This window comes from Aulonocara sp. 'chitande type north' Nkhata Bay, linkage group LG12 (genome assembly GCF_057382095.1).
Source record: "Aulonocara sp. 'chitande type north' Nkhata Bay isolate Kocher_YH1m ecotype deep benthic linkage group LG12, A_spYH_male_GT1.1, whole genome shotgun sequence".
NCBI classification, from domain to species: domain Eukaryota; kingdom Metazoa; phylum Chordata; class Actinopteri; order Cichliformes; family Cichlidae; genus Aulonocara; species Aulonocara sp. 'chitande type north' Nkhata Bay.
This window is the reverse complement of record NC_141355.1, coordinates 16,462,531-16,490,514: the sequence shown is the minus strand read 5'-3', so window position 1 is coordinate 16,490,514 and position 27,984 is coordinate 16,462,531. Positions and strand designations below refer to the sequence as shown.

The 27,984-nt window shown below is 40.0% G+C and overlaps 2 protein-coding genes across 2 annotated transcripts; one reads left to right on the top strand and one right to left on the bottom strand.

The window, feature by feature from the left end:
* The first annotated feature begins 1,139 nt into the window (after window positions 1–1,139).
* On the top strand, window positions 1,140–4,130 carry nkx6-3 (NK6 homeobox 3). The gene is made up of 3 exons (XM_086312870.1): window positions 1,140–1,877; window positions 2,460–2,629; window positions 2,998–4,130. Exons 1-3 carry the CDS (start codon window positions 1,463–1,465, stop codon window positions 3,226–3,228), a joined length of 816 nt encoding a protein of 271 aa, XP_086168996.1. The 5' UTR covers window positions 1,140–1,462; the 3' UTR covers window positions 3,229–4,130.
* Window positions 4,131–5,260: 1,130 nt separating this feature from the next.
* Window positions 5,261–26,916, bottom strand: LOC147317160 (inositol polyphosphate-5-phosphatase A-like). Its single transcript, XM_086313846.1, has 16 exons — window positions 26,366–26,916; window positions 18,501–18,542; window positions 17,592–17,692; window positions 17,226–17,313; window positions 13,403–13,466; window positions 12,759–12,862; window positions 12,473–12,525; window positions 11,169–11,288; window positions 10,908–10,992; window positions 10,713–10,808; window positions 10,547–10,621; window positions 10,176–10,249; window positions 9,979–10,090; window positions 8,892–8,960; window positions 8,757–8,813; window positions 5,261–6,891 (listed from the first exon to the last, which is right to left on the bottom strand). Exons 1-15 carry the CDS (start codon window positions 26,423–26,425, stop codon window positions 8,769–8,771), a joined length of 1,188 nt encoding a protein of 395 aa, XP_086169972.1. The 5' UTR covers window positions 26,426–26,916; the 3' UTR covers window positions 5,261–6,891; window positions 8,757–8,768.
* Between the last annotated feature and the right edge of the window lie 1,068 nt (window positions 26,917–27,984).

Here is a 27,984-nt window from a genome sequence, read left to right as displayed (position 1 = left end):
CATGTGTGTACTGTGGTTATAAAGGAACAAATGTTGTGAATAACAACACTCAGGTAGGCTGTGGAGTTTAAATCATGTCACTTGGCACTAAGGGGTTCAAAACCAAGAAAATATCCTACCAACAACAAGAAGCCAGGATGGATCCATGGTTTCATTTTGTTTTCATGCCAAATTCTGACCAAATGTCTCAGCAGAATCTTATAATGGCAATTCAGTTCAATCCCGTTTCATTTCTATGGCACCAAATCACAAAAACAGTTGCCTCTAGGTGCTTTATAAAGACCTCACGATAATACAGAGAAAACCCCAACAATAAAACAACCTACTTATGAGCAAGCACTTGGTGACTGTGGGAAGGAAAATGGCATTTTAACAGGAAGAGACTCCCTCAGAACCAGCCTCAAAAGCCTTAAAACTCATGTAAATCATCTTTCTTCTCCATTTCAATACTTGCTTTGAACAGATTGTCTTACTCGCATCTACATGCTTCAGTTCACTGAGTTGCTGCCTGGTAACTGGCTGTTAGATATTTGTATTAACCAGCAGTTGTAGAGGTGTACTTAATGAAGTGGCCAGTGAGTATATATTTGACTAAGGGTGGTGCTTAGATTGATCACCTTTCTGATAATGCCTCGGTGGAGGTAAATAGATTTATAAATAGGAATAGGAAAGAGGAAAATAAATAATGATAGACCAAATCCTCACACATCACAGATTTAAGAATGTCTATCTGTAAACCAAGTCTTTATGTTTAGTTTTTCATTTTATAATTATATAATATACAACAAACATTTAACATTTTCTATATACAAAACTGGACTGTTCTGCTATCAAACTAGGAAACAGGGGAACCCTTCCTCCACTCCTCCTCTTCACTCCAGCTGCACTCACACATGGCAGGCCATCAAAAAATCAACTTGTTCCCACTCCACCTGTTCAAAACGCTATTAATCTGCTGCCTTCCAATAAAAGGCTTGGCTTTCACCGAGGAGCCAATAGAATGGCATTAATGCTGCGAGACCCAGGCCAATCCCAAGCTGCATTCTAATGTGGCCTATCTTTATCAAGGTGCCACTCCATTTCCAGATACTGCTTATTTATGATTTCTGAGGAGGGAGCCAGCGGGAGGCATATGTCTTTCGGCGAACACTAAAATCCGTGTCCAGAGGACTCGCAGGAGACTTCAGATATGGAGCTATCACATGCCAAGCTGTGGATAAGAAGAAATCAAATGTGCGAGTGAAGTTTATTTTTCGGATGTGGTGGCAACTTTGACAAAGATCAGAGACTTTGCTGCTCGTGTTCCTAATTGTTTGACTATCTGGAGACGGAGGGTGTGGTACCAAACTCCGACCTCATCTGCTGGTGAGAGAGCTCGTTCTTTGGCCACCAAATATCTTTTTCTACTTGGATCTCATTGGATGTGTTGATAAGACCTAGAGGAAGAGTTACCAGACTTCCCATGGATCCAAACATCCAGGGGTCTTTCCTGTTTAACAACAGCCTCAACCAGTTCCCCTCAGACATCAAGGCACCAGTGTGCCAGTACTCAATGCCCAACTCCTTCTACAAGCTCAGCCCGGGCCTGAACAGCCAGCTGCAGCCAGGGACGCCTCATGGCATCAGTGACATCCTGAGCCGCTCCATGGTCGGGGTGGGCTCCTCGGGCACCGCCACCCTGCTGCCCGGATACTCCAGCATGGGGGGGTTCAGCCCCTCTGTCACCAGCACTTCCATGTACTACAATCGAGACTACAATTCCTCACTGGGCGGCTTCTCCAAACCCGGCGCTGAGTGCCCGATGAAGAGTCGCAGTGTAAACTGCTGGGCAGAAAGCAGCTGTGAGTGGAGAGGAGGGAGGCAGCAGTGCACCAACAGTGAGTCTAAATACTGCAGAGCGGGCTCAGCAGCAGCAGCAGCTCCTCAGCACTGTCATCACACTCTGATCTTCCACTTTAAAAATGGAAACATTATCCAGTAAATACACAAATTTCAGAATCAGATCTGTTATAAACTTGTTATCTATTGAGTTCAGACTCGAGGTTAGATTTTTGATATGACTAAAACTTTTTCTCTCTTTTTGTATTAAAACCTTGAAAATCCATTTATTAAAATGTAACAATCTGTTGTTTATTAGAGGTTGTGCAGACTAAAGGAAAATACAAACAGATCTTTTAAAAACAATTTATTTAATAAACATGTCAAATATTCATTCAAAAGATTTCATTCAATTATGTAGATGATTGAAAAATTATGTTTCATTTAATTCACAAATGGAGACATTTTACTTCGGTTCAGTGTATAAACAACAAATACATGCAGTCTATGAGGGAAATATATATGTGGTCATTTTTTTCCCTGAGCAATGAGCCAAAATGCTGTGGCATTTCAGGCAGAAATTCAGTCCTGTGTCATACATCCGTTTCCTGTAATGTGTTTTTATTTTTTATTTTTTTCAGGCAGTGGTCCTCTTGGGGAGATGTCCAGCAGGAAAAAACACACCAGGCCGACATTTAGTGGACATCAGATATTTGCTCTGGAGAAAACTTTTGAGCAGACAAAGTATTTGGCAGGGCCAGAGAGAGCGAGACTGGCTTATTCTCTGGGAATGACTGAATCACAAGTCAAGGTAACGTCGCCAGAATCTGCTTACATTTGAGATGAGTGTAAATAAGATTTTTATTTTTGTGTGTGTTCGACAGTTCCACTGATATATATTCCTTGTGGTATATTTGTTTTTTATACCCAGTAGTGTTGACTTGTTTTGAAAGCTGCCACATAAAAAAAGCATACATGTCGTGTGTAAATTCAAGTGCAGCGATAGAAATCTGCAGATCATATACCAGCACATACTCACCCTCAAGCAGAAATGGGGACACAGATTATTTTTCCATACCTTTTCACGTAACACAATGGTTAAAAGAATACTCGATAAGCTGCAGGGCTCCGGTCTACAGGAGTTAGATGACAACTCCCCCGTGCGTTGTGTGTTTTCAGGTTTGGTTTCAGAACCGGCGCACCAAGTGGAGGAAGAAGAGCGCCTCTGAGCCCAGCTCCACACAGACCAACCACTCGGGGCCGGCCGGAGAGGCCTCGGAGAATGAGGTGGAGGACGAGGAGTACAACAAGCCTCTAGACCCCGACTCTGACGACGATAAGATCCGATTGCTGCTGCGCAAACACCGCAGGGCTTTCTCTGTCCTTCGCCTCGGGCCGCACCACATCTGATGCACTTCCTGCAGGCTATAGGCTACACAGGCACACACAGAGACACACGTACAGGCATAAAACTCTCTCAGCACATATGCATGCTGTAATAAATTTCAAACTAGTTTGCAATACGTTTAACTGCTGAGCTGTTTCGCATGATCGGAAAAGGCCCGACAAAAAACATTAAAAGGTCGAACTGACGCAGAGTCTTTAAAAAGTTACTGTAAAAAAATCGATATCTCTGACTTGTTACACAGTTACTTATGTCACAGAAAGTAACCTTAAGTTATTCCTGCACTCCAATTTTGAACAGCTGGGTCGTTTTCAGTTATGCGTATTTCAAAATAAAGCTCTTCTAAATCCTTGTGTGACTTGCATAATGCTGTCGAAATGCTTTAGTAAACTCTATATACCATAAAACACTAAGATCACAGAGCCTTCGCCCCTAAAGTAGACGCTAAAATTAAAAGGCAGTGTGAATTTTCTGAATTTACTTTTGAGTATAATTTCCAAGAACAAGGAGATTTTCCGTGATCGTTACAAAAAGGCCAGAGAAGAGAATGCGTGATCATATGACACGCATTCTAACGTATACGGTTTCCAACAAACTAGAAAGGTAGACTTTTTAAAAGTGGGGGTGGGGGTGTGGCCGGAACAATAAAAGGTAAGCAGACAGTGCTGACGTGCTGTAAAGTGTTTTAATCGTCTACAGTTTGTTTGCTTTAATTACATTTTAGCTTGAAGTTGGCTCAAATCCAGGTCTTTGACTTTGCTTTGTACTCATACTTACTTTTTAACCACACTGTAAAAATATCAAGGTGTATGATATAAAAAAACATTACTGTGCACATTAAATTATAATTAATTATTTATCAGACATGGCTTTTTTTGTCTTTTGTAATGTGAAAAATCAAACTTAAATGTAGACAATTTGGGTCTTGAGTTATGCTGATGTGGTAGCTGGTTAAAGGGGCCAAAGCAAAGGCACAAAAGCTAAAGAAGGTCAAAGGTCAATTCTAGTGTGATTTACTAGTGTGGTGGGGCTTAATTGAAGACAATGACCTCTGCAACCCATTTCAACTTCAAATCAATACCAGCAGAGCAGCTTGGTCACCATTTAGGCTCAGTGTCCGAACAAAAGCATGGGAACGCCGCTAAGACAATCACATTTTGCTTCAAAGAAAAGTCTGAAAAAAAGGTAGTTGTTCTTGCAAGTGTTAAGAAAGATGTGTTTTGGTCTGGCACACAAGTTCAGACTCCATGTGTGGGTGAGAGAATTCCTTCTCTGACCACCAAATTTCATTTTTCAATTGGAGCTTGTTCGCTGCGTTGCTAACCAGTCCGACCAGCTCCTCTCACACCTCAGTGTGCCAGTACAAAATACCCAACTCCTACATGCTCAGCCTCACATCAGTCACGTACACGAACAGTCAAAAATGTGATTGTTCTTATCTGAGTGTCAAAGTGACAGAGGTGGCTCCAAGTCTTTTATTCTGAAAAACATATTTTGGTCTCTGCTGTTACTGATATTATCTGTTTTTTTTTGTTTTGTTGTTGTTGTTGTTTATTCTGGACTTAAATCTGTATCTGAGTCCAACTGCTGCATCAACACAAAGTGAAAAAAGAAAGAATCCTGACTGTGATTCTCAGTCTGAAGCGCAGGTTTAATATTTCCTCAGTTTTAGCTGTCATTTTGCTCTTCTGACCCAAAGTAACCACAGTTTTTTTACAGGAACTAAATGCAATAACACACGCAGACACTAATGTAAAGCTTGTGTTACTTCGATAGGCTAAATTTGACATGATCTGACATTTTTTTAATGTGATCAACACAAAAGTATATATATACAAATATAAGTGAGAATATAGTTTACTTATAATATTTTTATAAGTCATTAAAGTCATAAAAAAAAGTAACTTGGTATACAGATAAGACAATAGATACCCTGTCAGGGTTAACTGCTCTCAGGAAATGAGGTCATTTACATAGTTTACAGCCTTTGCTTTCCCATAAGAGGCGTGACTTGATTGTAAACACAAAAAACAAAAGTGCAACAAAGGGTGATACTTTATTTACAAAAATGAAATATCACAAATGTAGTGTTTATAACCAGCTCCACTCCTGTGACAAAGCATTTATCACAAACAGACATTTGCGTTACTCTTTCTCGTTGTGATGAGGCTACAGTCACACTTTACAAACATCATGCCAAAGTTCTGAATCTGGGCATCAAAAAAGCATGAATATAGGAAAATGCTCTCCCATAAAACACCCAAAAAGCAACAAACACACTTTAAACAGAATCCATTAGTCAAAATTGTCAAAGCCTTGTTAACTCACACATGATATTACTACACTGGTACTGCAGTAAGAGACAAGGATCAAAGATAAATGCAATAATTCAAAAGCAAACAGCGCCCCCTCTGTTGAGTGTGGGTACACAGGTGTGATTATGCACAGGATTTTATTTTTTTTTTTAATTCAATTTATTTGATGCCAGGTAATCAAAACAGACGTTCTTCTTAACTACAGCTGTAGGTAAACACTACAGCATAACTACAGCGTGATTCTTTTTGGCAATGAAATACAGCTGACGCTGACCGCAGCAGGGTGATGTCTGACCAGACATCCTGCATAGTAAACTGGAGGAGGACAGCTCAAATTAATCGGAGAAGAAATGCAAAGTCAAGGTAATAAAGCACTTGGTATAATGTGTATAATACAGCTCGGGAAATAAGAGAGATACACAAGTTCATTTTGGATGCTGCGGTAATCCATTCAGCTCTCACCACTGCTGCTAAAATGTTACCGGCCTTTTTTTCTTTTGCCTGTCTACTTTCATTTCATCATAACACCACTATTAAAAATCCAATCTGTCTTGGCTGGAGCTGATGTGTATGAAGTAGCAACCTGTATGAAAAAAGGAAGGAAATCTGTCACAAATCCTGTTTTATCAGCGGAGATCATCCACACATGACACCTGGAAGCAAAGACAGCTGTGCTTCCCTCGTCATTTAAAAAAATGCTATGGTGATGGCAAAGCAAAGATGCATGTACTAAATAGAGCATAAAAAAACTAACTAAAAGCGTGCACACATGGCCACGAGGGTTTGATATTTCCCTTTTCAAGACACCAATACTACACAAAGTGTGGTTCATCATATACCCAGTACTCTCCTGAATCTTTTGTTAATTGTTGCTTAAGTTGGGTGTTTTAGAATATTTAAAAATGCCTTTAGTTAGGGCCAGTAAGAAATGAGTAAATTGACATTCATACAAAGTTTGGTTATTTTCGACACTGCCTGTAAAATGGACGGCATTGAAAAAACATGAAATACAATCAATTGAGCTAAAAATGATTTTTAAAATTCTTGATGTGTCTCATGAATGTGCAGCTGCAGGTAGGATTTGCAGGATTATCCCTGGTGACTCCGAGGTTTCGGGTAGAGGGGACTTATAAAAAATCCCAGAGGAAGCGGTGAATAGGAACAACTCTCAAAAACTCTTGACACGTCTTGATAAATCTGGGTTACATGATACAAGAGCTGTGGTCAGCAGTGTGTGGCAGGGAGCTTAGCTGAGGCTGAGTGAAACGCCGGCTTATTTTTGGTGGCTGATGGGACGGTTGTAGTGGAGAACAATCACACTGATCAGCCTCTGAGGATGCTGTGGTTACAGACCTGCAGCAGACAGAAACACACTTTGTAAATGAGCACTGAAAACCCTTTCTAATTGTTGTTCACACACACATTGTTGTGCACGCACACATTCACACAGCGAACACACTCTGGTGGCTACATCAGGGGCAACTCGGGGTTTAGCATCTCGGCCAAGGATACTTCAGCATGTGGACTGGAGGAGTCGGGGATCAATCTACCGACCAGTAGACGACCTGCTCCACCACCAGATCTTCAGCTACTGTTTAACCAGTGTGGATTACAGTGCAAATACAGGACACAGTGGATTCAGACATCTAAATGCTATTGTAAGAAAATCAAGTCTAAATTAGCGTACATAAGACTGACTGTCCTGCAAAAGCCATTTCTCAGGTCAATGAGGTAAGCAAGCAAGCAATTTATTTATATAGCGCTTTCAGATCAGCCACGAGCTGAACACAAAGTGCTGTACACTTGACATGCCAAACATGATACATTGAGCATGTTAAAAAAAATGAGAAAAATAGTAATAATAATATAAGATAAGTAATATATATATAAACACATTTAAAACAATAAAATCAGCACATTAGATTAAAACAATAAAATCAGGGTCAGACTGTGTCATAAGCCAAAGAGTAAAAATGAGTTTTAAGACGTGTTTTAAAAGTGGACAGTGAAGGGGCCTCTCTAATGTGCTGGGAAAGATTGTTCCACAGATTAGGAGCAGCAATAGAGAAGGCCCTGTCCCCTCTGAGCTTCCTCTTGGACCTGGGTACCTCCAGGAGCAGCTTGTCAGCTGACCTGAGAGACCTGGGGATGCAGTAAGGATGCAGAAGCTCAGAGAGGTAAGTTGGGGCAAGACCATTTAAACATTTAAACACAAACATGAGAATTTTAAAGTGAACTCTAAGATATACAGGCAGCCAATGGAGTGAAGCCAGGACGGGAGTTATGTGCTCTCTTTTACGAGTTCTGGTTAAAAGTCGTGCAGCAGAATTTTGGACCAGCTGCAGACGAGAGAGAAGATGCTGACTAACTCCACAATATAGTGCATTACAGTAATCTAAACGACATGAAATAAAAGCATGGATTACCTTTTCAAGATGCGGCTGAGATAAAATAATAATGAGGTAAAATTAACTATGATTAACTATGATTTTTAGTATCATTTGAAATGTAAACGGTTACATAAAAGGCACACCTTGCAAGAGCTAAAATGTAGCCTCAAAGTACTAGCGGTAGGCTAAACCTTTCATATGCTTTGAAATGTCAAAAACAAAAAAGGTGATGGTTGTAGCCTCTTCAAGCACTCCCATTGTGTGGATCTCATCATTTTGAAGCTTTCTGAAGAAGGACAATCATGAAAAGGCAGTACTTCCTTAAAAAAATAAATTGAAATGGCAGCAAAACAAAATCATGGCCATAAAAATGCCAATATACTGCCCCGCACAATGAATGTGTCTCCAGCCAGCCATCCATGTGGTAATTAATGAAAAGCAGGCCAGCATTACACCTAATGTGTAGCCACAGTGACAGCAAAGAGGATTCAATAGACATAGATCAGCGAGAGTGCAGATCGCCTGCACTCCAACTACGATGTGCACAAAGGATCTCTTATGTCCCGCACGCATTACTCTTAGTTCATATCCCGACTCCACTGGGCCAGTAGGGTTATGGCTCTCCAGGGACCAGAGAAAGATTACTGTGCTCACTCTCTCACACTGAATCCATTCACTGGAATTACCACATCGACTCAGCTGCACTTGCACATGCAGTACAGAACACACACACACACACACACACACACACACACACACACACACACACACACACACACACACACACACACACACACACACACACACACACTCAGTGAAACTTCTTACCATTTAGAAGTATCAGATGTGGTCATTTGTCTTCAGTGAGAAGGACAAGAACACAGGCTACAGAAGAAAACAAAACACATCAGAGTCAGTCCACATGGCTGATGTGCACAACACACTGCTTATGTAATCTGTTACCTTATGATCTCCCATACAGACATTAGGACCCATTGTGTTGTAAACAACACTCTTCTCACCATCGTCTCTCTGAAAAGAAGAATGAACTTGAAGATCATTTATATGTAAACATAACGAACAGATTCTTCTTAAATTATATTAAGTTAAATGTTGAGTATCACATTTGTGTGGGCTGGATTATGTTCATAGTGGATTTACATCACATTACATATTAAGGGTTATACAGTATGTGTGCACGAATGTAAAACCGTGTCCAGGTAAATACTTTTTTAAATTGGCAGTGTGAGTGAAGTGTCGTGTAGTATTAAAAAATCTGTGTGTCCTCTAACATCCTGTGTGCTGATTTATTTGTAAAAGTCTTAATTTTCAAGTAAAATCAGAAGAAAGTGACGTCCATGCTCTGCTTGCATGCTGTGCCAACGGTGTGTAAGACCAGCCAACATTTCTTTAGAACCAGAGCCCACTAACTTCAACTAACGACCATCTCCCACACAACACAGACTCCATCACAAACAAGACAAGAAAGAGAAGTATGCGAAGCCCGTTGTCTAATGACTTGTGATTGACAACTTCTTATGCAATGAAGATGTAGTTTTACACCAAAGTTAATCCTCAATTTCAAAATATGATCCAGAACAATCCCAAAAACTCAGGAGGACTTTTACAGACTTTGGCTCACAGACTTCTACAGGAAAAGAAGTCTTTTTGCAAACACAGGTATCACCATCTGTTAGCTAACATTAGCTTTCCTGCAAAAACAGACAAACTGCAAGCTACATATTGTAGCGAAACACTATCTTAAATAGATAATGCTAGCTAATTTTTTTAAACCCCTAGAACTGCTCTGGCTGATAAATTAACCCGTCACTATCAGCAAAGGTTTACGAACTAACCAGAGTCAGAGTCATGCAGCATAATTGGTTAACCTTAAAATGTTGCTAACTAATGCTACTGCTAAAACACATTGACTAGAAATGTTGGCTGGCTAGCTTGCCAAAGTGCTTCCTTAACACGTCATGCTAACTCACGTATTATATCAAATTGTGTTCTTGTCATCATGAAATGATGTGATTGTGCAAAGACTCACCCTGTGGATTAAATCTTGGGCTGTATGTGACATAAGGATGCGATCACACCAGGCAGGACAGCGAGTGTTCATGTACTGGGTTGGTTTAGCATGCTCTTCACTGTATGGGTAGCTGAGCACAAGACAAGAGGGGAACAAATTCTTAAAGCATGAAAAGTAAATGGCAGAAATTTGCAGCAAGTAGCAGAGTTACAGACCTTGGTGGAAACTTGATGTCCTCTTCCCTAATAACATCATCGAAGGCTGCAACTTCTTTGTCATACTTCAAAAGCTGAGCGACAGAAGCCATTATGGTTACAAATGACTACAAACGTCAACACATGAAAAACAAGCATGATGTGAGCGAGTGCAGATTTAACATTGGGGATAATTTGGGTTACTGCTACTAATGTTTCTCCCTTTTTGTGTTTACTGCGCTGTCATTTCTTTGAAGTATTCCTGCTGATGGAATCTAAAATCTAATCTAATCTAAAATCTCTGAAGACAGGTCAAACTAAGTTTCCCTTGAGTTTCTCAGTAGTGCAACTGATGATATCTTTATGGGTGAAAGGTGAGCTTGTGTTCTTACTGCTCTGCCATTGTCCTCTCTGAAAACCGCCTGGTGCAGGTAGGCGAAAAGCTTCTCCTCAATTCGAAGCAGAACCTAGAGGTGAAAAGGAGGCAGAGAAAGTAACTTTTGAAGCAGATAATTCTGCCTTTTCTTTTTTTAAACGAGATTCTCTCGTTTCAATCACCTGGTGGTCGTTATCCTTTTCTTCATATATGATTCTCTGCACTTCGTTACTGCTGTCCTTCTTCACCATCTGCACATCGGCAGCAGTGGACAAATCCTGGTCAAAAAACACAAACGAGAGGGTTTATGTCAAAATTACAGACTGGTACATGATTGCAACACTTGAACTTTGGGGAAAATGAATGCTCTTGCATACCTGGACCAGACTAAGTGTATCCAGACGGAAGTTGAAATCTCCAAACACAAAGAAAGGCAGCACAGTTTGCCGACTGTCTGATATCCTGGAAAAATAAAAATACTACCTTAAGCCATAACACAGGGTTTTAATTCTTAATCCCAATGTACTTTGTATGTGTTGATTCTGTTAAAATGCTAATTCACTGGATAAGAGGAGCTACATGATAGCACATTTTGAATATTATGTTTTCATACAGTAGCGTGCAGCTGCTAGTCTCACCTGCTGATGACATATCTGAGAGCGTTATTGCGGTTGGCTGAGTAAATGGAAGGACTGGAGTTGCAGGCAATGAGGTTAGAGGCATCATGGAACAGGTGGACATTTACCAGGTCTAGACCTCTGTGAAAACACCCCCGACACACACAGGCAAAAGAAGGTGAGTTGTGGCAGATGGAGGGGAAAAAAACAGGAAACAATCCGATAACTCCAAAGCCTGACATCAGATAGGTGTGTATGTGAGTCTGTGTGTGAAATAACAGGTGTCTTTACAGGAGCTTTCTTATCAATGAGCACACTTGGGTTAATGTTCAGTCTACAAACAAGTGCAGTTCACTGGCTCCTTTTCTTAGGCTGTCACCAGAAAGCAATTAATGAGCATCTCACAAATGAGCTGTGTTGACTCACAGTATGATGCTGTGGTACATTCGATTTTGAGCTCCTGTTGTTCCAGTCCCAAGGTAACAACACAGCAGAGCAAATACTGACTACTACTATGAAATTAAAACCCTGCTCACCATCCTATAACATGCCGAGTCTAAGCTCCCAACAGAGCACCACATTAAATTAATTATTTATATTCTGTGAGTGTAACCAGTGAAGTAAAGAGGACATTTTTGTCAAAACAAAACCCAGAAGATATTAATAACTGGATGATAAGAAACCACAAGGTCATCGGAGCAGCTGAATGTGAGCCTCACTGTTTGTTTTATATCAGCTTTGATAGATCAAAGTAGGTTTTAAATGTCCTCTTAGATGTTTACTGAGTAAAATTTTATTTGCTTGTCTTCAAGGAACTACAATATTTGACCTTCAGTTTACTGAGGGATGCCGAAGCATGCTTTAAAAACAAGTATGACATAGTGGCTAACAGTTGCTTTAACTCCAGCAGTTATGGTTCCATATTGTAGGAGCTTAAACATACTGATACCAAATACTGTAAAAGATGGACAAAGCCAATGTGGACATACCAAATATGATTTAATAACATTTTTTTTTAATTATTATCAAAGGTTAGGTCCTATCAGTGAAATGTATACCCAGCCCTCTGATGTGATGTCTTATCTGAACATTGACCCATGGGACATTTTTTTATTTATTTAACTTTGACAGTCAGTCAAGGACTTTGGGCTCATAACAATCTTTTACGCTGCTTTTCCAATCTTTTAAAAACAGGCTACATATTTGTTCCCAAGGGTGTTTTTATTGTCAATGTATTTTTCCAAAAACGTCACCAAACAGCCACACATGAAAGTGTGTTCAACCCTGCTGGTGCATCACGGTGAAGGTGAGTGTTTGTTACGTACTGGTTGTGTATAATCCAGCGGGTCCTCATGAAACCCTTTCTGGACCACTTGAACTGCAACAGAGGAAAAACTGGAGTGAGTCACTAAACAGCAGTGAGCTGTGTCTTTAAAGGGCTAAATTGATAATTATTGATTCTTGCACATAATTTGTCTCATCACCCTGTCAGAGCAGGCAGACGGCCCCCCGAAAGCCCCAGTAGACTCATTTGTCCCAACATCTCCTTTGGCCCATGTTTGCCCCTCCCGACAGGCATACCCAGATGCACAGTCATGCATACATACTCACATCAGGCCAGAAATTCTTTGGGAATTTTTCTTTCTCCACGGTGGTGACCCTGTCCAGAGAGCCCATATACCTGTTCTTTTCCAGCACTGCTTTAAAATTCTTAACTGTGAGAGGCAGAGCCAAGGAGGTGACATGTAAAAGAGTGAGAAAACATGCAAACAGCAATCAATAAACTGGTGTTAACCTCATCAGAGGGGCATACATGATGAGCAAATCTATAAGCGGGCCATTAGACTGTGTTCGGCGAACAACAATCGTTTCGGGCCACGCAGCGAGTGGCAGCTTCGGGATGTTTATGGTCCTTCCATAAGCTTTTCTGAGGAGCTTTTTCACATCTAACGTGACTGGACTATGCAACAGCAAAATAGCCGCTCCACTTTAAATTCGAGTTCTTTGCAAATAGGAGACGTAGCCTTCAAACTGCCAGCACAGTTTGCCAGAGAAATGTCCAACAATTAAACACCGACAAGGATTTTGCAACAGCACAACCGACTGCACCAAAGGAGGGAGGATTCTATCAAAACAATGCATTGAGTAATAACCATTGGTGCGTTCCAACACGTTGTTTGGAAAATAAACTAAATTTAGCACAACATGATGAATGATGAAATAGGAAATCCATGTAAGCGTTGTGTTTTTTTTACCATGAAAGTCATACTGTTGTATATTTTTCAGTGTCTTGTGGATGAAGTACATGCTCCCCAAAGCCTGTGGATAGAAAAGATATAGCAGTTACAATCAGTTTTAGGTAAACCACTTCAAAAAAATCATAGTGAAACTGGACTTTTAATCGTTCTGCAGAGGCTTTTGGTTTCATTCATCCTCTTCAAAGAAAGCAAGAACACATGGTATGCTTTGTGCATTGGGAATGTATGACACAGTGCATTGTTACTCTCCAAAGAGATGGCAAACTTTAAGTAATAAAGTATTTCCAAGAGGACGTATAACTGCACAGCACATCCATGCGCTGCTTCTGAGACACGCACACTTCAGTACCCAATCATCCCTGACGTGGGGCTGACCATTTTTAATGTACTAACTGCCTGCTCCACTGATCTGATTAATCGCGGCCCGTGAAATCAATAAAGACAGAAAATTAAAACCATTTAAAAGGTATTAAGCAGTGAGCCCGCTGTCTGCCAACACCGCTGCTGCAAACTGGGAGCTGAAGAAAAATCAGCCGGCACTCAAGAGGGCTCAGGGCGTGACAGACCGCGGTGACAGACACCCCCCAAATTTCTCCCTGAAGAATTCATTTATCTTCAGTGCCAAAGTTGTCCACAATAAATAAAATTAGATATGTCTCCGTGTTTGTCTGCGAACTGCAGTTGGTGACCAACTTGTCTGAATGAAGATTTAAGCAATGAGTTATTTAACCGAGTCTGAAATTGTCCTTAACTTGTATAGCAGCTTGTAGACTCAGGAAGGAAGTCAGATCCCACTGAAGTTATGTTGGCACTTTTTTCACAAAATTGGGACATTAGAAATGTACTCTAACAATTCATAAAACACGAGATGGCCAACCCTTTTCGCTTTGTTTATGCTAGATTAGTAACAATGTTATATACTGTAAAGTATGTGCACACACGTCGGCGCACACAGAGGCACATTTCCCTCCTCGTTTTCCTCCACATACTCTGCCAAACACCTATCTTCATCAATCAGGTTTGTGCACAGTTTAATAAAAAAATATTGACTTACAAGTGATTTTTTATCAAAACACCATTTGTACTGGGAATTCATGCAAGTCTTCCCCCTCTGCTTCTGCAACCCCTCTGAAAAGAGAACCCACCACCCCTCCCCAAATTCTCTCATGGCCGTATAACTGATGATCGCAGCCAAGGGGAAACAAATTGAAAATCAATGCAGGTGGCACCGACGAAATGAGAATGAGGCATTAGGTGGGGTGGGGTGGCTGCAACCCTCCCAGGGCAAACAGCGGGGGGTGCAAACACTCAAGTGCAGAGGAAACTTAGTCCCGGCTGTCTTCTGCCCCCAACACACTTTATTTATTGTGTACAAATAGGCTGGGATCAATAGTTTTAATTTAGAGTTAAATGTATTGACTTTGGCCTGTCTCTACTCTCACCTGGCCAATGAGTTTCCCCTTTTTTACTTCACGCACCTTCAGTCTACAGATGCAGCCATTGACCCCTACTGTCAAATGTTCAGCGTGAGGGTATCACCTGGGAGGAGTGTGGGTTAATACTTTAAAAAACACTCTACTGTGCAAAAGTCTTGAGCTGACTGTCCTTTCTTTCCGTTTTGCTAAGAAAGTGGGAAAAAGGCACTGCGATTTATTGAAAAATGTGCAAACATGCATGGAAAAAACAGGTTGAACAATTCAAACAGCTTGAAAGTGAATATTTGGTGTGAGCGCCTCTATTCTTCAGTACAGCCTGAACTCTCTTAGACAAGCTTTCTTGTGTTTTTTTTTTTTTTAGGTAGTTTTCAGGAATAGTTTTTCAGGCTTCTTGAAGGACATTCAAAGCTCTTCTTTGGATGTTGGCTGCCTTTTGTTTTGCTCTCTGTCAAGATGATCTCACACTGCTTCAGTAATGCAGAAGCCCAAAATCTGTCCAATACCACTGGCCAAAATGCAGTTCCAGCCTCCCCCTGGTTTACAGATGCAGTAGACACTCACTGTCGTTCTTCTCTCCTGACCTCTGTACATACTGACATATCCATTTGAAGCAAGGTAAGGTCTTTACCTTACAATATATGGGCTTTGAGGCAACTCTTGTTGTGATTTAGAGCTATATAAATAACATTAAATGATTTGACTTTCAGATGCTGTTGATCTGCTGTATATAGATTTTTTGCCTGACTCTTCAGTTTCCTCTCTACAAAGTATGCCGAGACATGTTTTTGGCTCATAGCTTTTTCGGACTCAACTTGTTGATACAAAAATAGAAACAAATAGTAGGATTGCAACAGGCTGCTAGTAACAAAGTGCCTAAAGTTACAATTTAAAACTGGTTCTTTGCTAAGCTGTCCATAACACGGGCTTATCCCTTGAATTTCATGGCTTTTTAAAATCTTGAATGATTCATAGGCGAGTGTTAAGAAGCGTAACAAAAAACCAAAACAAAAACATTGCCCTGACTGGCCTGAAAATAAGCAAAAAAGCAGCCAGTGGTTAAAGAAAAACTTTAAAAGCTCGTCAGAAAACCTGGGGAACTATTGCTCAAACAACTTTTAAAAAATTACAAGAAAGTCTGGTTCCTCGAAAGTGAAATAAAAAAAATGAGGGGTGAGTCACAACTTTTGCACTTCCAGCTAGGGGCAAAATTTCTAGGAAACTAATACTGTTGAACCAGTTAAGAGCCACTGTGAACTTTAAGAAATCATTTTCATTACTTTCTAAGAAAGATATTAAAAACTTGTTTGTATTACATGAGGACAATAAAAACGAAGGTGCATACAGAAAACGTCTTTCATAAAAGGTGTGGACGATGAGGCTTAATCTGTGACTGAACAGCATTCCAGCGAAAGACCAAGGATTCAGCTCATGACATTAAGAAATGCCGGGAGCAGCATGAGATTTAACAGACCTGTCTTTAAGAGCACCTCCTCTCCCTGTGCTCATATTGCGCAACAGCTTTAGCGCTGTTTTGTGCTTCATCTTTGAGATCAATGTCACTTACACAAGGCTGTTGTTTTGCACATCTAACATTCTGCAGTGAACTGAAAACTGACTCCAGCTAGGAAGTACTACTATAGTATGTTCAGATTTCAGCAGATTTTATTTGCAATGTCCTGATCTTTAACATGATGATCAGAATAACAGTTAGACTCACAGAAAAGTCTGTTTGGGCAGTCTGTGGCAACCAGTGTTGGTCAAGTTACTTGAAAATAGTAATTAGTTAATAATGACTAAGTACTTGTCCAAGAAAGCAATCCTGTTACTTTACTGGTTACTTATTTTCAATAGTAATTAGTTACTTTATTACTTAGTTACTTTTAAAAAAACATGACACACAACCTGAATATGTAATAACACAATAGACCTTTTCACCCTAATTCTATTTTTTCTGCATAATCCATCATGTAAAATTGAATCAAATGAAAAAGTCTCTTTTAAAAATTGTTTTAATCCTTTAATTTCATGCACATTGCATCAAGCAAAAATGCAATTATATGCAACTGTCTTTAACATTTAAACCTATTTTCTGCATATTGCAGCATAGACACTAAAATAATGTTTTGTGTTTACACTCACACTTTTAAATAGATGCCAGTAAAACACAGCAAAAAATAAATAAAATCAAAGATTGCAATGCAATCTGGAGTCAGTAAGCACGTTTTTTGTTTCACTGTGTTGCGTCACTCTCAGAAACTTCTGATTTTCCCCAGCAGAGTGCATTGAATGCATCCACTTATCATTGTGCATTAACATGTAAGAGAACTCCATCTAGTGGAAACACACAGCAACTACTCTGTATGAAACGTTTTTGTGTTTCTTACCGTGAAGCTATCTTCTACTTTGAACTGGTTGTCCACATAAATGCAAGACCTGTCAAAGTCTTTCATTTCTTCACTGGACTCGAGGGTCCTGGTAACAGCAGAGCAAAAAAGTATGATCACTGCACTGGAGGTTTCTTTGTATACAGATCTAACGAACTAAGAGTCTTCTGACTACAACTATACAACCATCAATTAATGTTATGTTTTTAAATAAAGATGTAATGACTTGACTGGTTCTCGCTTCTTGAATGACATCAAACCGTAGATGGTTTTCATTTTTTTGACACATTATAAGGAACTGTTTAATTGACAACAATGAATCAATGGAAATGGCGAAATGCATTATAATCAGCATATTAATCCTACCAGAAGAAGTTTTCTGCATGGCCCATGTTTAACATGTAGTCCTTTCCTCCAACCTCCTGGAAGTGCAGGGCAATGAACTGTGGCTTGTAGCTCTGGATAGTCTGTTATAAAGCAAAGCAAACAGTCTCAGTGCAACGTAGATGCTTACACTAAAGAGCACTGAGGGGTGTAGAAGGTCAATAATGATTGTTACAGGATGAAGGCAACTGTCCTTTAGAGAAGGGCTGGTAATGCTATCAGTTTAAGTACTGGATTGCACCGATGACGCACATGCATGCACACGGCTGAGTTGTAGTTCCTTCCGTAAATCTATGTAACCACATCAGACTGACTTCATGAAACCATATGTCTCTCACATCTCTTACTGCCTATCCCTCTTCATCTGCAATACATCATCATCCTCACATGTCGCTGCTTGAAGGATGTAATTTCTTAACATAAAACCTCTTCGAAACATTAGCGTTTTCCACAGAATGTTCCTGCAAATGTTTCATAATATAATCCAGTTTAAAAAATTAAAGATTTCTCTCTAGGGAAGACTCTTAATTTGAAATACAAGATACACAAAGTATGTCCAATGTGTGGGCAATGCAAATCAATCAGCACATCTTAAATATTTGACCATTCAGTTTGTCTCGATTGGTCTTTTAATTGTGATTTTTGAATTTCAACACTACATCTATGAATGGAGGCCAGGTGAAGGTTTACTATTACTGACTATCGGTGTTAGTCCTTCTGCAGATATGTTATCAGTATTTACAACTGTATAATAGAACAGTGGACAGAACCAACACAGGTTTCGCTTCCTAGAAGTGGCCATACTCCCCACAAAAAAAACCCCAAAAACATGAAATATCACATTCTGAAATCTGTAATATTATTATTGCAACATGCAGAAGCTCAGCTTACCTTGTACAGTTGTTTTAACCATTCACTTTGAATTTCACCGACCTATGAAATGTAAAAACATACAAACAAACATATATATATATATAATTTGGGCTCAGATCAACACATTTTTTCAGTACATCTGGAAATCAGAATTTTTTTCATAGGTTTTTTATTTGTAGGTGTCAAAAATGGACAATATTTACTTTCTCGTTTTCATCATCTATGAGAACATGATGTCCCTATTTAAATTTCACAGATCGTGAGGCTAAAGGCAGCAGAGGTTAACCAATTTGCAGTGAAGAAGAAGAAACTCATAACACTGACAACACAATAGATATTTAATTCATGTTTTTTCCTTTTAAATGTTATTTTCTCCCTCACTTGCACAGATATAATCATATAACACTGCTATTGCAATGTCTCAATTATCACAGTGCCATGATAACAGTATTATTGTGGACAATTATGTATGTATGATATTATGATATTATTATGTAAGTATGATATCATCTGAAACAAATGTACAAAATATGTTCTCCTTCATTTCTGTCAAACAAAGCTGTATGAAACGTTTCCAGCTGTTAGTATCGTGGTTGCTAGGCAACCTGGGCAGCGCGACAGAGGCTAGACCGTCCCATTTCACAAGCCTACAAGCCTCGCACTTCCGGCCTCAGCGGTCTTTGAGTACGTATTTTATGCCTGTTTTATTTTCTCTTTTTAAATATTTTTATGACTTGTAATCTTATGTTCAGCACTTTGTGAATCTGTCTTGAAAGGTGCTGTATAAATAAAGATTTATTTATTTATTTATTTACGCGGCCCTTGAGGACCGTTAAGGCTGCAGACCCTGAATTGGGATACAGCCTGTCGCTACCCGATCCGTACCAGAAACCCGATCGGTACCCCGCATGCGCAAATCTTACGTCACTTCCTCTCTTTGCCAACATTGCGACATTCAATATATTTGAATGATACGGTTAGCGCCCAGTTAGCACCTAGCATTTCTCAACAGCTCTGCCTCCTTTTCGACTACCGGGACATTTAAACAATGGATAATTCGTATACAAACAAATTCATGCTTTTCTCCTCAACAGAGAGCATTCCCCGATTGAACAACAGCGCCGTAAAATAAGAAGAATGGCGCCTAATTACAGAGTTAATAATACAGACTTTGTAATGTGTCATGTAAAGATTCATAAGCCAGATGAAGTGTTTACTGACAATTGACAGTGATAGCGGTTAGAGCAGGGCGATATGGCCAAAAATATTTATCACGATATATATATGAAAATTTGCGATAACGATATAACTGACGATATAATTGATGGGAGACAAAATACAACTCCACAACATTACTAGCGCAAAAAGACAACCTTCCATTTATTTTCACTTAAACAAGAAGCTGGTTTTTATGTACATTAAAGCTTTATAAAAATGTAACAGTGCAAATGCAAATTCCTTGCTGAAAGTATAACCAAAAGGCATTTCCAGTAGAAATGGGCTGACATATCCTGAGCATAACCATATATAATATCCACTGAAGTTAAAAAGAGGTGCTTTGCAACATTAAACTGCAGTGTGCAGTACGTATTTTTCAGACCATAAGGTGCACGGGATTATAAGGAACATTAAGCGAATCAAAGCAGTCAGATAAATCAAACTTTATTAAACTCATTCTTCTTGCTTCCTCCACTTCTGTACCATTGATTCATTAATGTTGAATTCTTTGGCAGCTGCTCTATTCCCATGTTGTTGCAGTATAACTAACCTCGTATCGTGGATGGATCATCTCAGTTGTTATCCTGACTGAAGTTTGGTCCGTTTACAGCATCCTGCCATGCGATTGCATTTGTCTCTAACCATGAGGAACCTTCACGTTAACTTTTATAAGTGGAAAAGTGTTAGTGTTCGTCCTCCAGCTTCACTGTTTATGTTATGCTAACATAGCTGTGTCGCTAGCGATCACGTAGCACATCATTATATACCAGCTAGCCCAACTTCAGTAACCCTACAAACGTCACTACTGTTTAGTTTCCTGTCTTCATTTATGTTGGAAGTGATAGCAGAGCTGTACGTTTGAATTTTTTCAGAAATCTCTCAGTCAGAACATGCTATATCATGCTTAGGTAACTAGCGAAACTAGCGAGCTAACTTCCGCTAGCTTCCTGCTAACTTCTAACTCCGTTAAATGTAATAAGTTTTGTTTTCATGGATGCCTGGAAGTTAAACTTTATAGTTACACCTGGTAAAGCAGCAATGCTGATTGTTTTATTAAAGATGAAAGAATTTAGACAGTTTTTAACTCTCAGTGATGCTGCAGTGTTGTTTGACCTGAAGCATACAGAGTTTAGGACCCAGATTACGCCCAGATTTAAGAGCATCTTAGTCCGACAAATATGACAATAACGACGGCCGCTTGCATGTTCTGCAAAAAATGTGCTTTGTTGTGTATCTGACGGACAAACACCAAACCAGTTCCACATCACGGAAGTTGCACCATTTTTACAAACCAATTCTGGTTCACCTGTTTCACTCAACAATCGGCCATGTGCGTATGAAAACAAAGGCACTGCGCATGCGCGTTTTACTCCCATTCTATCGCGATATTTCATTTTCCTATCGTTGCCTAACATTATACCGGTATTACCGTGAACGGTATAATATGGCCCAGCCCTAATAGCGGACATCATCATCATTATTCCAATCAATCCTCTCCACACAGACAAGCATAAACACACTCAACTATCACTAAATCAAATTTAACACACGTTTGTAATGACGCTAATTCAGTTTACAATAGGGTTCATTCGCTTGGTGAGCAGGTGGCAGTATCCTCGTACACTGGGGAGTAAACTGCCATTAAACGAACAGAAGAAGAAAACCCCTGCACATGCGCGGTACGGATCGGGTAGACCCGATTTGTACGGTCCGCACAGTTTTTTTTTCGTTTTTGTCTACATTATACTGAAATGTTTCATTATTGGAAACATTTTAAGAGATACTTGTTATTCTTAACATCTTAACAGGTACTCTGACCCGTAACTATCGTAAAACGCTTCGACCGAAAGTAGACACCGTTCGCGCATGCGGGGTACCGATCGGGTTTCCGGTACGGATCGGGTAGTGACACAGTCGGGTTATTGTCTCCCCAGAAACATTTCCGTTGTGTTTTGTGTGCTTTTGCAGCATTTTTCTTTTTGCAGGTGTTTTTCTTTTTGCAGGTGTTTTTCTTTTTGCAGCATTTTTCTTTTTGCAAGTGTTTTCTGAAGTTGCATTCCATTTGGCCTCTCAGGGCCACCGTATCATTCCCCTGCGTCATGACCCAATCTGGGCTGTCAGACAGATGGCCTCACATTTGACTGTAGAATACTTTTGCATACAGTAGAGTTCATTGCTCAATCACTGCAAGTCCCCCAACAACCTCTGGCTGCAAAAGAATCCCAAATCATCATCCCTCCACCGCCGTGCATGACAACTTGTATGAGGTCTTTGCTGATACGCTGTGTTTGGTTTTTGTGAAATGCGGAGCTGTGGATGGCGAAACATCTTCATTTTGGTCTGGTCTTTCTTAAGGACATTGGTTGAGAAATCTTGTGGTTTGATGAGATGCAAATTTGCAAACCAAAGTTGTGCTGCCATGTTTTTGTCAGAGAGGTTTTCTCCTGGCAACACAAACAAACCGTACTTGTTCAGTCTTTTTTTAATTGTACTGTCATGAATTTTAACATTTAACATTCTAACTGAGGCTTGTAGAATCTGAAACCTAAGAATCTTAGGTTTTTATTTGCAATTTCATTGCATTTCATTTCAAGATCATGGCTGGTGTCTTTCTGTCTTTGTTAACATATGCCAGAACATCTTCTTTTATAAAGGTGCTCACACTTGCTGATGATCAGTTAATCAAGTTCATTTAGTTAGCAGCACCTGGCAGCTACTTCCCTACTTAATTGCTATGGAAGCAGTAAGGGTACACTTAATTTTAAATATACTGCTTTACATTTTGCAGTAAAGAAAATGTCACAGACTTCTGTTAGAATAAACTAATTATTTATTTTATACAATTATTTTTTCTTTATTTTACTGCTATGTATGACTCTAACAGGGCACTTGGTTCACAATAGTTTATATTTCATGTGCCAGATTAGTCGTACAGTCCATGGCCTGATCTATCTAGCATATAAGGTGTGTGTTATATGTTTTTTTTTAAACCCATTGACTTAATGTTGCAAATGCTCATTTCATCGTCCTATGAAAAAACAATTATGCCCGAAAGATTGCGATTATTGATCAAATATGATACTGAGTGAAAGAAAGAAAGATATATGGACAATCTCTCTAGGGGACAACAGAAGTCCCCTACAGAGAAATGTATGGAAACATGCACAGAGCTACAAGTGCAAATTGAAGTAAAAAAATAAGTGACTAGTAAATGTGACAGAAATGGTCAAATTCTTTTTAATGCTTAAGAGTTACATAACTTGCAGCTTCAAATATTCCACCTAATTCTTACATGGAGTCCATAAATGATGATCAAATGATGATGTATTTTTGCTCATTTATGCTGCCCAACAGAAGGGACATAAGGACAGAAGTAGAAACCTCAGATTAATGCAAAACAAAGAAAAGCTTCTGTATTTAAAATTGCACTGCCATATCAGCTAATGGATAATCAGCTCAAATGGAAGTCAGGAAGTCATCTCAAACTCTGAGCAGGTTAACATAAACATTAGGGATTTCCTGGAAACATTATCCTGTGCCATGTACAAGTACAGCTGCACCTGTTGCAGTCCAGCCAACATCAGCTTGTCATCTATGAAGGTCTGTGTCTTTTTTCATAGACAGTTGATATTCAGGTTTAATAGTAAAATGTTACTCAAAAAAGTCAGCAGATAAGCCTTATACACAGCTAAAGAAGCCAAACAGGTTCAGTGCTTCCAGGTTTAGAAAAGCAGGCAGATATTTTAGATGCTACATGTGAGGTGCTGTACCCTGACAATACTGATCCACTCATCTCATCAAATAAAATTCTGTTTTCATCCCATGATTTTGTTGTTGCTGTTTAAGGTCATGTTTTGTTAACTTGTATAGCTAGTAGCTGGTACTACCAGGTAAAACAGTTGTTTCTTTTGCCACAATCTTCAGTCTTGTAGTTCATCAATTGATACCAACTTTGATCATGTACTTTCTTACAGTGACACTACTGGATTTACAGCCCAGAGTAGGCGCAGAGTAATATGCAGTCTCCTGCAAGGCCATTTTTTTCCCTAGCACCTGAGAGATGACTTTGCATAGTGCATTTGCATGCCAGGGATAACAGCGACTCAGCCATTGTGACCGATAGGACTGCTCTCACGTCAGCCTTGCTCCAAACACTCTGTCCACCAGCTGTAATACATTTGCATTTAGTTGACATACTTTTAATTTATACTTTCTATAGACGTGACAACGTTAAAAACTGGATGAGGCAAACTTACAACAACCAGTTGGACACTTTATTTTTTCTTTCTGACCAGAGCAATAAGCAAACTGTCAGACAGCAGGCATAGTAGAAATTAAACTCTTTTCTTTGTCTATTGTTGTAATCTGCACTGCAGCACTTGTGTGAAGCTGTGGTCTTTTTAAATGTGCTATAGAAATACATTTTGATTGATTGATTGATTGATTGATTGATTGATTGATTGATTGATTGATTGATTGATTGATTGATTGAATTAAACAGGCTGATTAAGTTGATTGGTCTTGTCACAGAGTGGTGACCACATCCCGTCCTATGTCAGCTGGGAATGACTGAAAATGAAGGCATTTGTTTTTATACAAGGGAAAATATATAAATAAGTATATATTTAGTCATTACACAAGCTCAGTAATAAACATGGTAGCCAAGATGGCAGTAAATATCGGTGAGAGTTTAATGTCTCATATGCTGAGCTGCTCTAACAGGACACTCAGCCAGCCCAGAACTGCAAAGGAAAAGGATTTACTCTGTCTTGTGCTGCAGGTCCTGCTCTCACCCAAAAGTTGGGTGAATAATTTAGGAATGTTTGTTTATAGAAATGAGAGGGCTTAACTTAAGTAAGTGGAAAAGTTCAAGTCCACCGCGGAAGATATTCATCTGTTTACATATCTCCCACAATGGGACCTGACATGTTTTCATTGGAGCAAGGTCTGGCAACCGGAAACGGGTCCTGAGCCAAATTTCCATGAGTCTAAGAGCTCTCCTCCCTGAAAGTTAAGCAAAGCCGAGGTAAAACAGAGAAAGAGCTGGAGCCCGTTGGGACAGTTAAATTACAGTTTAAATTATTTAATCTTGTGTTTAAAATGGTAGTTTTACTGTATGTTTTTGGACACATGCAAAAAAGTGAGACTGGGCTGTTACAGACTCATAGAGCTACCATGGCGCTCTAAATCTCCGCAGTTTTACAAGGCTGCTATAAACTGACTACTGAATACAAAACAAACACACTTTCCCAGTAGTGACATCATAAGCACTGATTTTACACCTGGGATTGATGAGAAATAGTATGGTTGCAATCTGAGAGGCAGCAACTTCATTACCCTCATAGAGGATCTGGAGGACTCCTGCAAAGGCACAGCTACCTTTGCAGACTGAGAGGATGCCAAGGATGTTAACTCAAATGAGTTAACATCCTTGGCAATAAATCAACTTCTGCACTAAATCTGTTATAAACTTTATGTAACCTGCAATCCTCTATTAAACCTTTGCTGACCTTAGTTTACTTTGGAATGAGTTATGCCCAACACTCAATGCAACTTGATGTTTTGTTCTGTGAATTATGCACTGCATTGTGTATGCATCTGTGTGTATGGAGATCATAAGGTTTGTACATGTGTGTGCACAGATGCTGAGCTGATCATTATCAAACAGCATCAAAAGTTTACAAAGTTTTCCAGCATGTAAATTGCACAGTATTGTGTTGGTGGTGGTGTTTTTGTTTTTTCTCGTTCACCTGTTTACACTGCACTCTTGTTGTTTATTTTATTTTTTATAGGAAAAGGGCAATTTGTTACTTCATGTCAACATGACGAGGGTTAAAGAGGTCTATTCACTATTTATTATCAGTATGAATGTATAATTGAATTGCAAGCATAACTGTAAACGAAAAAAAAAAACACTTCTGAATGACAACATTTATTTGACCTGTGTGTTGTTATTGTTCATGTCTGGGTGTTGCAGACAGGTTCAGAAGGATTTGGTAAACGGTAAAAGGACTGGTTCTTATAGGACTGGTAGATATAACTACTTTATCTGAGCACTCAAAGTAGCTTCCCTCATTAAGAAAAGCACGCTCTTTCTATCTAAAATTCACACCCCGATGGATGTATCGGAGAGCAAATTGAGGTTAGCGTCTTGCCAAGGATGCTTGGCATGCAAACTGGAATTGAACCACCACCTTTCACGATTTGTAGGTGACCTGCTCTACCACCTGAGGTGCAGCCACCCGTTCCAGTCTGGCACGTGACGCGTCCAACAGGTAGCTTGTCTAATTATGAGTCAACTTTGACTGTTTCCTTTTAATTAACAGTATCTGCTGCTGACAGCTGACAAGGAAACATTGCTTGGTAACTTGAAAGCGTCTCATTACGAGGCAAATGTACGTCAATTACCGAAAAGCCCCAACAACAAACAAAAAAAACATAAAGCACCAGAAGAGCTCAGCTCACTGCTTACATCCTTATACCTATGATGTAAGCTAGCAATGTAGCCGATTCAATATTTAAAAAAAAAAAAAACTTGCCTCCTACCCTACACCCTCCTACCCTACACCCTCCTACCGGCTTACTTAAGCCTATTAGCGTTTATATAATCCTCTGACTGTACCTTAAGTATGGTGTGACTTTAATTGTGATGCCGTTCTACTTACATTGTCAAAGAGTGAGCCGACGTTTGCGGTGACAAGCAGCACACCGGTGAACGTTTCCATGTTAACGACGCGAGCAGTCCCGAGGAAACTCCGTAGTAGCAGCAGCAGCGTCGCCAGTGATGCTCATGCAGGCCTGCGATCAACTCTGCAGGAGCTTACCGAGGCTTATAATGTGTGTGAGTGTCTGAGAGAGAATCTGAGTCGCGACTAGCAGCTATCCCTCACGGACGCCTTCCCGCTTCTGGTCCAAATCGTTTGCTGATAGCGGGCTTCGGTGTCGCACGGTTAACGTACGCCTGCAGAGAGGCGCTCGTCTTCATCATCGTCGTGGAGTCAGGGAGCAGGTAACAAGTTTGTGTAACTGCCCGTTCAGACGTGTGGATTTCCGCCTCCTCGGGATTAATTGGACTAGTAGGTTCTTAAGGGCTTCTTAAGCTGCCTGGACTGGGCATCTGTTGCTGACAAACCCTCGGAGAGGCTTCTGAAAGCGGGCGGTGTTGCGTTATGAACTCCTGGCGCTCCGCCCATTTGCTCCGATCGCTGCTGGTTTGCTGTATTCAATAAAATACAATACAAGTTTATCAGTGATAAGCCAACCAGCACTCAATAATAAAATCACCTGGAGGTAATCTCACAGCATTTGAATGTCACAGAAACCTTTACATACATACATACATGACTTGCTGTACAAAACAGCTAGCTTTTACCGCAACCACTCCTGAACCACACTAAGCATTACATTATTACAACAATGCTTTGTGAGGTGTTATAACCTAACATGTAATTTATAGACCACATAAAGTTTTTGTTGTTGAAAAAAAAAAGACCTGAAAGGATTTTAAACTCGCAAATCAGCGTACCACAGTCTCGTTGTCTAAAGACACAAAACAGGAAGTTAGTGATCTTCTCCCTGTGTAGCACTTCTTTTCACTTGGGGCAGGTTGCTTTTCTTCAGCGCACAATCAAATTATATAACAGGTACATCTTGCCTTAATCTCACTTCCCCTTAGCTGTATGATCAGTGATTATACCCTGCTGCTATCACCATTAACTACACTGTAATGTGCAGTCCTGTGCCAACAGATGCATGACTTCCACTTTAGTCATTTTTCTTTAGAAAACCCGCCTTCTCCAGTATATTTTCATCACCACAGCAGCATAACAACATTTCCCCATCCTTAGTTTCCAGTGGAGCCAGAAGCTATAAAAGACTTATTTGGAGTCGATGGATGTGTGCCATGTGGCAGGGTTGGACTCTGGCACTCCGTAATGTTGTTAGTGAGCTACTCAACCAAGGCATGGGTTACACAATCGAAAGCCGCTGTCTGCTTCCTCTTTCTCCTCCTCCTCCAAGCACTGTGTGCTTTATTTACCCGCATCAACGAATCCACTTGAAGCTATCGCAATCAAATGGTTTGGAAGGACGCCTCATTGAAAGGAGGAAGAAGTGGTTTATTGCAGCCATGGATTCTTGGATGAGGCAGTGCAGTATGAAAGTTTTCAGACCTTGTGGTTGTTGTTCATCTCTGTCTCACTTCCACAGTGCGTCTTTGTCCTGTCTTCCTCCCCTCATGGCAGATGGCTGTCCTCCCCTAAGCCTTGTCCTGCTAGAGGTTTCT